The following is a 17,226-nucleotide window of genomic DNA, read 5'->3' on the forward strand; positions in this document are numbered from 1 at the left end:
AAAACAATACAGTACAACTTCACAAACCTGATGTGATGTGCAGTAGTGTCATTAGTTACATGCTGATAGTGTAGCGCTCTGAAGGGGGGGTGACTTAGTGCAAGGGAGCAAAGGGATGGAAAACAGAGAGTGCCAAAAACAAAAGTGAAACTTATAAAACATGTTAATGTGGTGTTTGGGGCAAAACAATAAAAGGAATCTGTTGATGTTATGTGCAGTTACTACCCCATAGAAGTAAAATACTGCTCTACAGGGATGGTATTTTTTGTGTAATATCAGCATTGCACACAAAGCTATAACATCTCCATGGAGACCGGTACGTGGCATACGCTCATCTAGAAAACTTAAGCAAAGTAGCTTTAATTCTAAAAACGTTTCTGTAGCTTGCTTAACCTCTGCTGTGTTCAGAATGTTCACAGCACAGGGGACTCTATAACGCCTCCTGGAGTTTAGAAGCTCAAACTACGGGTTCAAAGAGAGGGAGGGAAAAACAGAGTGTTGACTTCAGTGTAAAAACATGAAGTGTAACGACTTTGCCTCTGATGAGTTTAGTTTTTATAGTGACACAGGTGACACTGGTGGCACTGTTCTCACTTTGACTCAGATACTACTACTACTACTGACAGGACTATTACTATTACTGATATTACTGCTTTTACTGTTACTACTACTGCTACTTTTACTACTATTACTATTGCTACTGCTACTACTGTGATCATTACTGCTGCTACTACGACGGCTAGGACTACTACTAGTACCACTACCAGTACTAGTACTCCCTTTCTCTGACCTATTACTAGTAGTACTGCTACTGTCATTATTGCTGCTATACCGCTTGGGTACTTAAAGGACTATACTACTCAGCCTTAAGTTCACCTGAGTTAAACACTACAGGAACATGGGGGTAGTGGGTGACATTTAGTGACACATCATCATCAGGTCTGTTTGTTTAGCAGACCCTCTCCCCCTCCTCTTTCTCTTTCTCTCCCCACCTCTCCCATCGTCCCTCTCCTCTCTTCCTCTACCTCTCTTCTCCCATGTCCCCACTCTTTCTCCTCCCTCTCTCTGTATTCTCTCCCCTGCCCACTCTCTGCCCTCTCTTAACCCCCATCTTTCCTCTCTTTTTCTCTATGCCCTGCCTCTCTCTCTCTTCCTCTCCTCTACCCTACCCCCCTCTCTGCCCTCTCTTAACCCCCCCTTTCTCTGTGAGAGGCTGATGGTTCTGAACAGATGCAGCAGACTCCTGTTACATCCTCCTGACCTAGCTCTCTCTCCTCCCCCTCTCTCTGACCTCTTCCTCTCTTTCTCCTACCCCTCTCTGCATCACCATGCTGTCCTCCTCTCACTCCTTTTCTCCCCCTCTGTCTTCTGTCCTCCTCTCTCCTCCCTTTCTCTGACCTCTTTCTCTCCCTCATATCTCTCTCACTATATCTCTCATTATATCTCTCTCTTGCTATCGCTCTCTTGCCATCTCTCTGTTCCCCCCCCCCCCCCCCTCTCTCTCTCTCTCCTTTCATTTAGTTTGGTCTTGAGCCAAACACATGGTCTCCTAGTGGACACAGGGGGGCATTACAACAACATGCACAAACCCCTCTGTTATTTCATCTTGACCCGGGCTGGACTTACACTGGTTCTGGACTTGGTCTGGGCTTGGTCTGGTCTCGGTCTTGATCTGGACTAAACCGTTAAGAGTCCAAGAGGCACTTCCTGTGGGCCACTCTAACAGGAAGTACCCATTTACCTCCACTTCCTGTCTCTCCATCTCTCGTTTAAACTCCTCTGTCTTCGACTCTGGGACCAAAAAAACAAAACAAAACACTTTTTCCACCATTTTGTGACTTTATAGGAGCAGGAAAATGTGACTGAAAGACAAACACTCAGTGTTCATCCTCTGATAAACATATTTCAAATCCACATGTTTAAATTGTGTCCTATTTGAAAGAAAACTCAAATGTGTATATTATAGTAGGCAGTGGTGGCACAGTGGCTAAGCATCTGCCCACAAACCGCCATGTCACTGGTATGAATCCTGCAAAACTCACTGTTGTTGTGTTGATGGGCAAAACACTTCAAATTTTTTTCTATAATTATGTATTTTATTTTTCAGTGATGGAGAACTGCGAGGAGCCGAGAGAGATGAACCCAGAGGAGAGTCCAGCCCTGACAGACCTGAAACCAGAAGAGCCCCCCAACGGTACAGATCCTGATTTAGTCCTGGTTTAGGCCTGGTTTAGACCCTGGTTTTGTCCTATTTTAGATCTGATTTAGTTCTGTTTTAGATCTGGTTTTGACTGCTTTATCCCTGGTTTAATCCTTGGTTTAATCCTTGGTTTAGTCCCTGGTTTAGTCCCTGGTTTAGTCCCTGGTTTAGTCCCTGGTTTAGTCCCTGGTTTAGTCCCTGGTTTAGTCCCTGGTTTAGTCCCTGGTTTAGTCCCTGGTTTAGACCTGGTTTAGACCCGAAAATAGTCCCTGGTTTAGTCCTGGTTTTAATTTACTTTTTTCACAGAAATTATGAATGGTTTGTCAAATCCAGAAGAATTATCAAATGGAGAATCAGAGGAACCCATGGAGACAGAACCAGAACCCGAGACCAGACCCGAGACCAGACCCGAGACCAGACCCGAGACCAGACCCGAGACCAGACCCGAGACCAGACCCGAGACCGGAGACTTGTCCTCCATAAACGAGATGATGTCAGCGGTGATGTCGTCATCGGTGATGTCATCGTCGACCATAAATGGAGAAGGGGAGGAGCCCTGTGAGAGTGCGGCATCTGCGAGTTCAGCCGGACCCTCGCCGAGGTTGGACATGCAACAAAACCAACTAAAAACATCACAAAACACTTTTAAAACCATCTTAACCCACTACAGTAACAACTAGGAATGAGACGAGAACTTGTGCCATGAGACTGTGCTCACATAATAACGATTTACATTTGACACAGGCATGAAAGGGCTTCACTCAAGCGCTGGAAAGTTGCGTATCTTGGTGTGGAGTTGTCTTTTAGCTACAACTGATCAGAGACGTAGCTCACATATTTAGACAGAACACTTTCAATTTCATAGTGACGGGTGCTAAGGTTATTGTTAATTATTTCTAAATCCCGACTCGTTCTCCTGGACCCCATCTCTCGTCCCACCCCTAGTACCAAGGACTTTAGATCCAGTCTCCATAATCCAAATGAATAATAATGAATAAATAATTACTCTTTTCTGTCTTTCAGTCCATCCCCCACTAAAACCCCTACATCTGCCATGAGAGCGCCCCCTAGCAGGAACCAGAGACGCACACAGGTTAGACAAAGTCGAATTCTCTTCTCTATACTCCTCTCTCTACTACTTTCTGTTCTCCTCTCCCTCTCATGCCTTTTTCTTTCTCTTTTCTATTTCCCTCTTCCTGCCTCCCCCTCTCACTCCTTCTGTCTCTCCTCCTCCCCTCTGCCTCTTCTCCTTTCCTCTCCTTCTTCCTCTTCCCCTCCCTTTCTTGCTCTCTCTTCTCTCTCTGTCTCCTCCTCTCCATTTCTTGCTCTTCCCTCTCTTGTGTTACTCCTCTCCTCACATTCCTCCCTCTCTCCCTCTCTCTCTCTTGCTCTCCTTTTTCCCGCGGCGGGGCCACATTCCCGTTGGCGTCATCACTTCCTGCCCGTACAGGAAACAGGAAGTGTTGCTTTCATTGTGACGGAGGAATTCTCTGTCCCTGAGTCAGCCCAAACGCTCTGTGTGCTTTTATCATTATGAAACCTGTGTGTGCATGTTGGCCTTTATCACTGGATTGTTATTAGTTTTATTGTTATGAAGAATTAATCACTATTGTCAAAAGTATTTAAAATCAAATACTAAACTAGATTAGACTTGTGTTAAAACATTTGACTAGGTATTGATACTAAAAAAAGTCACATTGACAGGACAGAAATGATCCTTTCCTGAATATCTTTAGAATGATCTTGATCTATATCTTTCACAAGTATAAGACACATAGACTAGTATACACACATGGACCACTATGAACTACTGGACACTGAGGGAGTACACACATATAGGACACATGGGAATAGAAAACAAAGTACTACCATTTAATGTTGAAAATCACATTCTATTGTCTAAAGAGGTTTTTTTTTAAATCATGGTATGGGAATGGGTATCGAGTGTCAAGTCTATTCCTTAGTATCAAAGTCGAATTGGAGATTTTAGTATCATCAACGTTACATCACTCAAAGGTAATATTAGTAACATTATAATATATGCCTCCTGTGGTTTAAAATAGCATTACAGTCTGTCTTGTATACCTGTCCTAAAATCAGGACACCTCATTGGTTTTGGGTTTAGTACACATTTGTTTTAGTGGTAGGATCTGGCATCCAAATGTGCATATGAATAAATAAACATTACATTAATAATCAGTAAAATTCAAGTTTGATTTGAATGTGTTTATTTTATATCTGACAACACAGTGGGTTCTTTTTATAACACATTAAAGCACACCTGTCGCGCTTGTGTCTGCTCTATAGTTATAACATAATTATCTACAAGTGTCATAGATTCAAATTTGGACATTTTAAATTACAATAGTCATCTAAAACAATGTAATAAAAGAAGCAAGTCTGCTGACTTGCGTATTAGAAAACTGCAGTGCCAAATGGGAGCTGATGTCACTGTAAATGTCATGCCCTCGGATAGATGCAGACCAGTCTAGGGAGCAGCAGATCTTTTTTCATTTGTTCGATAATGACCACACGATGCTGCCAAATGCTGCCAATGTGTCTCTGTTTAATGTATTCATTCATTTGTTTGTTTGTTTAATTTAGGACTCCAAAGACGACAATGCGTTTGTGTGTCCGCTCTGTGACAAGAACTGCCAGACCCAACACCAGCTCACCATGCACATTCGACAGGTGGGAGGGCATCTGAGGCAATCTAACACACAGGGAGGGCATCTGGGGAAACCTGACACACTGGGAGGGCATCTGACTCACACATTGAAGGCAGTGTCACTCCCCGGTTTAACAGTTTGAGTCATTTACCAGATCAGCGTCAGTCATGCTAGTAGTTAGCCTGACTCTAGTGTCACCCTTTGACTCCAGAATCGGTTGTGTGTTCTGTGTCAGCTGTGGCCTGAGTACATTTAAGTGAAACAGAGTTTGTAAAGGTTGTTTGATAAGGTTTATTTTAGATGCAGAATGAATTTTGACACAAATTTGGTTCTGGCTCAAACTGGAGAATGACAGGGAGGGCATCTCGCTCTGTCTCACATGTTAATAGTAGGGCATCTTGTTCTTTCAGCACAACGCGGACACCGGGGCGTCGGACCACAGCTGCAGCATCTGTGGGAAGTGTCTAAGCTCCGCCTCCAGTTTAGACCGCCACATGTTGGTGCACAGCGGAGAGAGGCCGTACAAGTGCTCTGTGTGCGGGCAGACTTTTACCACCAACGGCAACATGCACAGGTAACAGACAAGAACTAGACCGGGACTTACCGGACCGGGACTTACCGGACCGGGACTTACCGGACCGGGACTTACCGGACCGGGAATACTACTGGACAAGGACTACCGACCAGGACCTGGACTGGTTTGTGGAGTTTATGTGGACGTCAGTGGAGCGTGGAGGTTTTTCCTGTTTCCCTGAAACATCAAAAAGATCTGAACTCTCTCCACCAATTAGATCACAGCTTTGACCATTCAGGAAATGGGTTTGTCGAATCAGATCTCTGCTCATCCTTCCTCTGTTTCCTTTGCCCATAAAAGGACTAATTTGCACTAATGTGACGGTGTCATTAACGTTGAATCACCACAGAGTCTTAAAGGAACACTGCAGGAGGAGACGTACATACAGTCACATAAATACACATTTATAGAAACTACTGTGGAGCGTGTCCTGGAGTTTTGCAGCAGAGATGTTTCACACATGTAGTACAAAGGTTCTGTCATTTTATGTTTTCACGTGAAAATAAGGAGTATTAAAAATGTATGTATTTCTCCACAGTAACTTTATAGTACTGAAGTATAGCACTAACAGTACTGTGTGGTGTGAGAGCAGCTGTTTGAGTGGGCAGTGCTGACTCAGCCTCTGTTCTACACTCTCATTGGTCCATTCACTGTGTGTTCGCTCTCCTGATTGGCTGGGGCTCAGTCACCTGACCCCAGGGCAGTTTTGGGTTTGACCTTTCACCTCCAAACTAAAAATACACTTCACGACCTGCTTCTTATCACAGTATCACAATACCAATATTACTGCTATAACTACAGCTACTACTACTGCAACTGCTACTACTGCCATCACAGTTCTATTACTACTTCTGTTACTTTTACTGCTTGTAGTGTCCCTCTCTGACAGAGCAGTCAGGATTCTGTGACATTCTCTGGTATTTTTATTTATATACTTGTTAAAAAGTCAAATCCACAAATGTCTTTTTCCCTGATCATTTCCATCAGTGACGAGGTCCATTCTCTCGCTGTGTTTATCCAACCACAACATCTGCACATTCACTAGAGACATTAGACCTGCCCCCAGCTCAGTCCAACACTACAGGGAGGGCATCTGACACATAGGGACATCTGCAGATTAGAGACATGAGGCCTGCACACATTTTTAAGTAGTTTTGCATGTAGTAGATGTAGTAATAATGGTAATATAATATTCAATAAACTATTATTACTATTACTTCCAACTTGGTCCTGGCTTAGCCCTAGTTTAGTCCTGGTTTAGTCCTCCTTTAGGCCTGGTTTAGCCTTGGTTTAGCTCTGGTTTAACTCTGTTTTATTGCTGGTTTAGCGATGATTTAGTGCTGGTTTAGTTCCATATTAGCCCTGGTTTAGTCCTAGCGATAATGTAATAATTTGTTCCATGTCTTTGTTTAGACATATGAAGATCCATGAGAAGGACCCTGCGAGTGGACTGGTACTGATCAGTCCCCCCTCTCCCTCCCCTTCCAAAAGGAGACGCCCCAGTGTAAAGAAGAGGATAGGAGAGGAGACAGAGGAGCCACCTAACAAGAAGGTAAGGACACGAGAAGAGAGGAGGGAGGGAGGAAGGAGAGATAAAGTTTCAGTGTCAAGCCTAGTGTGAGATGGACTACTGATGAGTGAAGAATTCCACTAAAGTCACATAGCATTTTACTGGTGTTCCACATATCCTTCTGCATAAATTAGAGATTATAAAAAGCAAATATAAAAACAACTATGAGCAAATATAAAAACAACTATGAGTGTTTCTTGTCTCGTGTTTGTGCAGACGGTGGAGGAGGCATCTGTGGAACACTCTGTGACTCCCACTAAAATAGTAGAAGAAGAGCTGCCCTGCCCGATCTGCTTCAAAGTCCTGACGTCCAGATTGGAGCTGGACGCGCACATGGACACACACCCGGACACTGCGCTAAGGTACATACAAGCTAAAAACACGCTAATAACACAGCAAAACGGTACAAAAACAAATCGACACGAACCCACACACTACTCAGGTACGGAAAAGCTAACAGGCTAAGAACACAACAGAACAAAAGCACAAGAACATACAAAAAACACATATACACACATCTGGATACTGCACTACAGTAACATGCAAAAAAAACATGCTAACAACACAACAGAAACACACCAAAACACACATGGACACACCATTTCGAACAACCCCTCTTTTCACCCTCACTGGTACACGACTACTGCTCTGTACGTAGTTTGTTCTCCAATTGTATTTTCTTAATTGGTGATACACGTAGGATTCGGCAGCGTGGTGTAGTCATTTTGGAATGGATGAAAAAAATTAAATAAAAATCAGCTCACTAATGTGATGTGCAGCTATCCATACGACGACATGCATGTGGCGCTTTGTTGTGATGACGTTTGCGCCAACGTCAGCTCCCATTGGGCTACACCGTTTTCTAAAGCGGTAGTCAGCAGACTTGTTTCTTTTATTAACTTGTTTTAAATGGAAATAGTGATTTTAAAATGTGCAAATTCTAACATAATGATCCACAGGTGTCAAAGATTATAACTATAGAGACACACAAACACAGTATGTCTGCTTTAAAATCCCTCTCCATGGACACAAGCAGGTCAGGTCGGTCACAGATCAGATTTATGGAGAGGCGAGGCAGCTTCTTCTCCGGTATAAAGAGGATGAGAGAGGGAGGAGAGGAACAGGGGATGAGAAGGAGAGGAGGAGGAGAGGAGCGAGGGATGCAAAGGATGAATGGGACGAGCGAGGACAATATTTAGCTGTAAATCCTTTAATGAGACTTAAGAGGATCTGAGGAGAGAAGAGAGAGATGGAGAGGGGGATGGAGGAGAGAAGAAAAATGTCCTCACTCTCCTCCTATATCCCTGTGTGTCAGATGCCCTCCCTGTAGTGTTGGACTGAGCTGGGGGCAGGTCTAATGTCTCTAGTGAATCTGCAGATGTTGTGGTTGGATAAACACAGCGAGAGAATGGACCTCGTCACTGATGGAAATGATCAGGGAAAAAGACATTTGTGGATTTGACTTTAAGAGATTTTTTATAAAAATATAAAATACAAACCTAATCCCATGGTAACAATTACAGTCTAATAGTGTTAAAGGACGTGTCTCCATCTGTCTCTGAATTGGCTGTTAGTCTAAAGTCCTGGATTAGCTCTGAACCACCTGCTCTGTGCTTAAGAGGAGAGTACCACTCTGAGGACACATGGAGGAACTGCACCTCACCACATCATCCTTCTGTCCCCTCCTCTGTAACAAATTCACTCACACCTACTTTACAATACAATTTTTCAATCCTTGTTAGTCTCCGGTTTAGTCCCCGGTTCAGTCCTGGTTTAATCCCTGGTTCTAGCCCTGGTTCTAGTCCCGGTTCTGTCCCCGGTTCAGTCCCGGTGACTGAACCTGGTCTCACTCTTCCTCCTGGTCTTACTCTTCCTCTGTTTTCCAGGTGTGACTTGTGCTGTCTGACGTTCCGGACTCATCGTGGCCTCTTGAGGCACAACGCAGCGGTGCACAAGCTCCTCCCACTGGACCCGAACGGCCGCCCCTTTATCCAAAACAATCCCTCGATCCCTGCCGGCTTCAACGAGCTCGCCTTTATCGATTTCTCCTGCGCCAAGTTCAGTCTCATTGCACAGGTATGGCCAATCAGAGGGGAGGAGGGACAGGGAGGGCCAATCAGAGGTGACAGTGGAGTCAGCTGATGTCACCAAGAGAGATGATAATGAACTGGTTGCATAAAAGTTAAATACATTTTCATAATATTTGTCTCTCTCTCCTCTCTCCTCTGCCCTCTTTCCCCTTTCTCTCTCCCTCTCTCTATGCCTCATCTGTCTACTCTTCTCTCAGGTGTGGTGTGAGACAAACCTGCGTCGCTGTATCTCCAAGTTCCATCGTTTCATCTGTGACTCGTGCGACCGAGCATTCCCTCTCTCCTCTGCTCTGGACCTACATGACTGCTCCTCCCACAAACTCACCAGCGTCCAATCAAGATCAGAGGAACCCAAAACCTCCAAGAACCAAAAGGAGAACCACCAGAACCAGGAGCAGATCATAGACCAGGACCAGACCATCGACAAGGACCAGACCAAGGACCAGAGCCAGGAGCAGGAGGGCTTTCTGGAAGCACTGGGGCTCAAACTAACATCTAAGGTCAGACCTGAAAACACAAGAGATGGGACTATACCTATATTCTCTTGTGAGCTTTAAGCCATGTTATAATGTTGTAATGTTGTACATCTCCAAAGCTGAAAATGCTCTGTTCCACCTCGTGATGTTATGAAGTAGTAATTTTCAAGTTAACACCTTTTACCTTTTGTTCTGCAGAGATGGACAATTCCAGATAAAAATGCAGAGTTTCTATATAAACGTTTCTTGTGTCTCTCTCAGATCCCCGTTGGCCCCTCGGAGTCAGACTTGGTACAGGCACGTCTTGACAGCATAAAGACCATTCCTGTAGACCCCTCCTCTGTCCACACGGAGGCGCTGTCTCTGGGGCTGGCTCTGGGCGTGCCGCTTTTTCAGACCGGCTTCCTGCTTCAGTCTGAGGGTGGGGCCACAGGCTCAGAGGCTCCGCCCCTTATGGACCTCGCAGGTCTCCAGCACATCCTGCAGGTGGCAGCAGCAACACCCAATCAGATCGCTCTGAGCCTGAAGGGCGGAGCCACAGGTCAGATTTAAAAGCTTAATTTTACAACCTCTTCAAGTGTCTCTACTCTTTCCTTTCTCCTCTGTCCCTCACCATACTCTTCTCTCTCTGTCTCCCTCATTGATGTTGTTAACATCCCTTTGTCTCTCTGTCTTCAGGTGTATCGTCACAGAAGCCACCTCTGAAGCCTCGCCCCCCTCCCGCCCCTCGCTGTGGTCTGGCCTCCACCCCTCCCCCTCCTCAGCCTGCATCTCTGGGCTGTATCAGTCCGTCTCTGCCTCCTCCTGCTCCTCTCTTTAAATGTCTTTCTGCTCAGACTGACCCCCCCTCCCCCTCCCTGTCTCCCTCCCTATCCCCCTCCTCTGTGTCCCCCCCTCACAGTACCTCCCTCTCCCCAGACGACTCTCTGAGCCGTAAAGCTCCGCCCACTGGGCCCTTCCCCTGTCGCTTCTGTGCACAGACGTTTCAGTACTCGGCTCTGCTGCAATCTCACATGCGCCAGCACCTCGGGGTGCTGCACCTTGGGGTGCTGCCTCATCAGTGTAACATCTGTGAGTACGTGGCTCCGGACAAAGCCACACTGATCCGACACCTGCGCACACATAGCGGCGAGCGGCCGTACGTGTGCCGCGTCTGTCACTACCCCTTTACCGTCAAAGCTAACTGTGAGCGCCACCTACGCAAGAAACACAACAAGTCCTCCCGAAAGGACATCGAGAAGAACATCAAATATGTGACATCCACAGCAACCAACAACATCACTGCTGCGCTCACGGCTGCCGCAGCCACTGTCGCCAAGGCCCAGGCCGAGGTGAGGACTCTAATCTGTTTAGTTTTAGTTTTTAGCATCTCTCTGGTGTCTGACCGGTGTCTGTTGTTCATACCTTTGTCCTGCAGGAGGCTGAGACACTGTGCCGCTTCTGTGGGGAGGATTTAAAGTCGTACCGTGCGTTACAGATCCACCTGCGCACGCACAATGGCTGCCAGAGGAAGCCTTTTGAGTGCCGACGCTGTGGCGCAGCGTTTCTCGCCAAACGGAACTGTATTCACCACCTGCTCAAGCAGCACCCCGAGGTGCAGGAGAGAGAAATCGAGGAGCACATCCAGACTCTGCCCCCGGCTAACCTCAGTGCTAATGCTGCCGTTGCTAACATCACTGTTAATGCTAATGCTAATTCTAACATCACCAACCAGAGCCGAGCAGTGAACGGTCTCCAGAGCGTGAAGTTGGAGGCGGGTTATCCCTCAGAATCAGACCAGCCCCTGGACTTTTCAGCCAAAGCGTCTCGCTCCACGGCCTGCGGCGTGAAGATAGAGCTCTCTGAGGGAGGTGGGGCCAGCGATGAGCCCATTGACCTGTCTGTGCCGAGCAAACGCCAGCGCCGCGAGCCTGATGTTAAACAGGAGAAGACTATGGACGGCAGAGAGGACAAAATGGCCACCAATGTCCTGGCCTGCTTCCTGTCCTCCTCAGGCCCTGCCCCCTCCCCCTCAGGCCCTGCCCCTTCCCCTGCAGGCCCCGCCCCTTCCTGCCTGCGGGCAGCGCGTCTTAAGCCACTGCTGCCGAAGCCTTCATCCACCTCCGCGTCCGAGCTGCCGCCACTTGCCTCCATTGCTCAGATCATCAGCTCTGTTTCCACAGCGACCGACCTACTGCGGCGGGAAGCAGTTGGCACAGTAACGGCAGCACCAGGGGGTGTGGCTAAAGTAGCAAGTGCAGAGGTGAGGGCGGAGCCAGAAAGAGAGGCAACTCAAGAGGATGAGGATCCAGCCAGGTGAGTTTCTCACACTTGTTTTAATAATAAGATACAATAAAACACAATCAGGAAGGTAATATGCCATATTTAAGATGGTAATACGGTAATCTGAAAGGTACAGTTCAGGCTCCAAACCCCGTGTTTGTTTCAGGAAGCGCCCTCGGAAGAAACCTGCCCCTAAAGGCCCCGCGGCACTCGACCTGGAGTCCAGCGGAGAATTCGCCAGTGTCGAGAAAATGTTAGCTACAACAGACGCTAACAAGTTTAGCCCCTATCTGCAGAGCGCACAGAGCACCCAGGGGACACAGAGTGCCCAGAGCGGGGCAAAGAGAGGTACTAATCTGGCAACACACAAGGAGACATACTACACAGACCTGGCAACCGAAACAGTGTAGAGAGTCACAGTCGTCTTTGTACACAAAGTGTTCCAAACTGATATCTTTAAATTATACAGATACATTCCTCTGATCATTTTGAGAGTATCCATGTTATTTTCATTCATGTTTCTGAACTTGTCACTGGCTCTGGACTGTCCCTGTCCTGTGGTGTAATGCCCTGTGTCTCCTGCAGAGGACACTGTAGTGTCAGAGCCTAAAGAAGAGCCCAAAGCTCCAAAAGGAAAAAAGAACGCCTACTCAAACTCTGCCCAGAAAATGACCTGCCCTTTCTGCCCCCGCGTGTTCCCCTGGGCCTCCTCCCTCCAGAGACACATGCTCACTCATACAGGTACTACTACTACTACTACTACCACTTCTACCACTACTTCTACTACCATTTCTTGTGCTAGCAGCCATGTACCAAATGGGAAGTGAGCATGGGCATGTTTCCAGCTTCATGATCCGTGTACGTCATGGCCATTTGATTCTTGTTTTGAAATGGAAAATCTCAAGACAAAATAGAAAATTGGAAAAGAATACGTTATTTGTTTTGGTTTTAAACCCAAAATAAATAGCGAGTCCCTGTGGTGAAGTTGTTTGGAAATTGGGTATTTGCTTTTGCCCATGTTTCCCTGCTCCCAAGTGCCCAGTGAAGTGCATGGGCCTAGGCATCAGGTGCTGCACCGAGGCAAAGCCACTGGTGTGGGTGTGGGGATCTGGGCAGTGTGAGATTGTGGATCCGCTGTCTTTCTGCAGCCCTGTTACTCCTGAAACAGAGCAGGCAGAATCAGAATGGGGATCACCGCTAGACCAAACGCTGCACTCCCTCTCTGACAGTAGGGCCAGAGAGTGCCCTCATCGGCTACACTGGCCAACTCCAAACAGAGAGAGGCCGGATTCCCTGGACTGAATCTGCTGGCTAATGCCGCTACGTCATTGTCACAATGGGATTTGTTTGGATATTTGTTTTTATTACAACCTTCACAAGTTTATGAGTTCAAGTTTTGGAGTTGTGCGCAAGTGCTCCTGTCCAACACGACAGTAGGACATAGGCAAGCATACACAAGAGGAGCTCACAGGGATTTGGTAACAAGCATGTGGTGTACACTTTTGATCCTTTCTCTCAACAACCTCAGTCGATGAGTACTGATCAGCCTCTGCTCGGTCTCAAGGGGACTGCACACAGCATATTCACAATCTCGGCCTGCCCCTGCTCATCACTTTCTAGACCCAGTCACCGGGTCTGGAAAGTGATGAGCTTCTCTGAGCACTTGCCAAGGGGCTTTGAGGGCCACTCCATGAGGAAAACATGGCAAAAGCAAATATAATTTTGGCTTAAAATCAAATTAAAATAATGGGAAATGGACATTTTCTGATTTTGGTCAAATGGCCGCAACATACTTGGACCCTCCATCAACTCTGGCTCCAATTCACTTTCTATTGAAAACCAGTTGCCTTTTTGTAAATGCTGCTGTCAGGCTTGTCATTCTGACCTTAAAACCCCAGTATGATGTAGAGCATGTAAATACAACCATTTTCCTATCTACCCTTGCTCCTGAGTGGCTCTTTGCTTGCTGTGATTCAATTCATTTTATTTTTGTAACGCCCAAAATCACAACAACAGTTGTCTCGAAGGGCGTTCATGTTTTGGTTGATGGGGGAAACCGGAGTACCCGGAGGAAACCCATCCAGACACGGGAGAAACATGCAAAACTCCACACAGAAAGGCCTGGGCGACCCGGGGATCGAACCAAACCTTCTTGCTGTGAGGCATGAGTGTTGCCACTCAGCCACCGTGTTGCCTACACACAAAAACAAACAGGATAATCAAACAGCAGGAAAAATCAGACAAGACAAGAAAAATCGGCCAGGCGAGGAGAAGGAGAGCCGGGCGAGGAGGAGAGGGAGGCGGGTGGAGGAGGGCCAGGCGGGGAGGAGGAGAGGGTCCAGCTGTCATCGGGGCATCTGAAAGAGTTACACTCCACAGGGGGAGTGGGACAGGGGACAAAATGTGAATAGCATTGCTGATGAGAAAATAGGACAAAGCAGAGGATAGTACTCAGGTTGCCATACTTCCCCCAGCTAGTTATCTCCTACTGCAGCCTGTCTTATCCCGGGTTTTAATGTCCCTAACTCCCTCACTATGTAACCTGGTCATAAGCTATACTGAAGAGGAAGGTTTTAAGCCTGGTCTTAAATACAGAGACTGTGGGGGCCTGTTTAACATCAGCAGGGAGTTGATTCCATAGCACAGGAGCTTGGTAACTGAATGCTCTCCCTCCCACTGTACTTTTGGACACTCTAGGAACCACTAATAGTCCTGCATTCTGAGAGCGGAGTGCTCTGTTTGGCTGGTATGGGACAATAGCATCTTGCAGATAGGATGGGGCCATACCGTTTAGGGTTTTGTATGTCAGGAGGAGGACTTTGAATTTGATTCTAAGCTCGACAGGAAGCCAGTGCAGATATTTTAGTACAGGACTGATGCGGTCTCTTCTTTTAGTTCCTGTTAGGACTCTGGCCGCTGCATTTTGGACCAACTGGAGGCTCCTTATAGTACTTTTGGGGCAGGCGGCGAGCAGAGAATTACAGTCTGGAAGTAACAAATGCATGGATGAGTTTTTCAGCATCGTTTTTAGGTAAAATATTTCTAATTTTAGTTATATTTCGCAGGTGAAACTATGCGGTTTTACAAGCTAGGTTTATATGGGCTGTGAATGAGAGATTTTGATCAAATAGGACTCCAAGATTTTTTTACAGTAGGGCCAGAAGCTATACTCACATTGTCGAGTGAGATTATCTGGTCCGACAGAGAATCTCTTTGACCTTTGGGACCAACGACAATGACCTCTGTTTTTTCAGGATTTAAGAGCAGGTAATTCAAGGTCATCCAGGTTTTGATGTCCTTCACACAGGCACTGAGTTTATCTATTTGATCAGTCTGATTTGGTTTCATTGATAAGTACAGCTGAGTGTCATCAGCATAGCAGTGAAAATTAATGCCATGTTTTCTGATAATGCTACCCAATGGCAACATATAAAGAGTAAATAGGATTGGACCAAGCACAGATCCTTGAGGAACACCACAGGCTACTTTAGAACAGGGAGAGGTGCTCTATTTATACAAACAAACTGGTACCTATCTGATGGATAGGATTTAAACCATTTGAGGGCGGTCCCTCTGATTCCAGTGTCACATTCTAACTTATGCAGTAGAATGTTGTGATCAATGGTGTCAAACGCTGCACTGAGGTCCAGTAGGACCAGGACTGAAGCCAGCCCGTTATCAGCAGCTAGTAGTAAGTCATTTGTTACTTTAAGCAGTGCGGTCTCTGTGGTGTGGTGAGCTCTGAATCCAGATTGAAAATTTTCAAATATATTATTGTCCTTCAGGTGGCGGCAGAGCTGTTTCACCACCACTCGTTCTAGAATTTTTGAGAGGAAGGGAAGATTAGAGATAGGTCTGTAGTTGGCTAGTTCATCAGGATTTAGGTTAGGTTTTTTTCAAAAGGGGTTTAATCACAGCATACTTAAAGGACTGAGGAACGTAGCCATTTCCTAACGACATATTTATTATGTTATGGATGGAATCTATTATTAGGGGGAGGGCTTCTTTGAGGAGTCTGATTGGAATAGGGTCGAGCAAACAGGTTGATGGTTTGGACGACATGATGGCTGAGGTAATCTCCACCTCATCAACAGGAGTAAATGTATCTAATATTAGAGGATCTATGTGGGATATTGGTATTACAGACTGGATTAGCTCAGAACTGATTTTTGGAGTAGCTTTGTTGATTTTGTCTCTAATGGTTGTAATTTTGTAATCAAAGAATTGAAGAAAGTCATCACAACTAATGTTCGAGGGGATAAGAGACTCATTAGCAGTGTGGGAGTTTGTCAGCCTGGCTACAGTGCTGAACAGAAATCTGGGGTTATTTTTGTTTACTTCTATTAGATTTGAATAGTATCTGGTTCGGGCTTTCCGCAGAGCAGCCTTATAAGTGAGCAGGCAGAGCTTCCATGCCTTCAGAGACTGCTCAGAGCGCAAGCGGCGCCAAAGCTTCTCTGTGCGTCTTACATGTTGTTTGAGTGTCCTGAGCTGTAACGTGTACCATGGAGCCGTTGTACGTGGGGCACACACAGTCTCTGTCTGTTTGGAGCTGTTCCCTCTGACTGAGCTGTGCCTCACTGGTCTAAACTGCTCCCTAACGTCACTATAACTGTGCTTCCCTGAGCTATTCTGCGTGCTAGTCTTACCTGGTCAATCTAGACTAGCAATCATATTCTGAGCTAACAGGGCGGAGCCAGCCTGCGTGGGATGGATGCCATCTCTACGTATAAGCCTAGGCTTCCCCTCAAATGCCCTCCAATTATCTATGAAGACGACACCATTCTGCGGGCACCAATTGGTCAACCACTGGTTGACTGCTGAAAAGCGGCTGTACATTTCACAATTGGTGTAGGTTGGGAGGGGGCCAGAGAAGTACACGGACTCCGACATCGACTTAGCCAATTCAGACTGCAGCTATCTGTAACTTAACCACCTCTGACTGACCGCGCCGAGTATTGTTACCCCCCGCGTGTATAACGATCCGGCGGCACCTATTCTTACTTTTCTTTAAAAGCCTAAGATTCCCCTCGATGTCACCCAGTCTGGCTCCAGGGTAACACCGCGTGGAAGCTGCAGGCAGTTCCACGTCCCTGACTATGGAGCTCCCTATGACTGAAGTGTCCCGGGTCCAGCTCAGGGGAGCAAACCTGTTCTGGACGGGGAGCTCTCTACTCTCAACCCTGTGTCCCTGGTCTGCTACAGTCCTATTCTCAGCCCTGTGTCCCTGGCCTGTCCTACGCTTTCTTCTAACTGTCACAAACCTGTCCTGGTCTGATCCCGGCTGCACGGGTTGCGCTGGGGGGCTAGTCTTGCTAGCTACGCTAAAGCTACTGCGGTCCGCGGTCCCTTCTGCTGCTACCTGACTGTAACTCGGGGTCAGAG

The 17,226-nt window shown here is 46.6% G+C and overlaps 1 protein-coding gene across 3 annotated transcripts in view; it reads left to right on the forward strand.

The window, feature by feature from the left end:
• The window catches only part of rreb1a (ras responsive element binding protein 1a), a 40,319-nt gene that overhangs the window by 15,588 nt on the left and 7,505 nt on the right, over positions 1–17,226 (forward strand). For 2 of the 3 annotated variants that reach the window (XM_055230172.1, XM_033985621.2), the window contains 14 exons: positions 2,108–2,194; positions 2,507–2,801; positions 3,224–3,293; positions 4,805–4,891; positions 5,280–5,443; positions 6,857–6,995; positions 7,230–7,375; positions 8,900–9,089; positions 9,301–9,603; positions 9,841–10,120; positions 10,258–10,910; positions 10,997–11,874; positions 12,008–12,189; positions 12,427–12,582. In XM_055230172.1, coding sequence (XP_055086147.1) covers positions 2,110–2,194; positions 2,507–2,801; positions 3,224–3,293; positions 4,805–4,891; positions 5,280–5,443; positions 6,857–6,995; positions 7,230–7,375; positions 8,900–9,089; positions 9,301–9,603; positions 9,841–10,120; positions 10,258–10,910; positions 10,997–11,874; positions 12,008–12,189; positions 12,427–12,582 — 3,628 coding nt within the window. In that variant the 5' untranslated portion in view covers positions 2,108–2,109. The remainder of the gene's footprint in view (positions 1–2,107; positions 2,195–2,506; positions 2,802–3,223; positions 3,294–4,804; positions 4,892–5,279; positions 5,444–6,856; positions 6,996–7,229; positions 7,376–8,899; positions 9,090–9,300; positions 9,604–9,840; positions 10,121–10,257; positions 10,911–10,996; positions 11,875–12,007; positions 12,190–12,426; positions 12,583–17,226) is intronic. The other variant, XM_055230171.1, reaches the window with a different exon arrangement.

Source organism: Periophthalmus magnuspinnatus, chromosome 20 (genome assembly GCF_009829125.3).
Source record: "Periophthalmus magnuspinnatus isolate fPerMag1 chromosome 20, fPerMag1.2.pri, whole genome shotgun sequence".
NCBI lineage: Eukaryota > Metazoa > Chordata > Actinopteri > Gobiiformes > Gobiidae > Periophthalmus > Periophthalmus magnuspinnatus.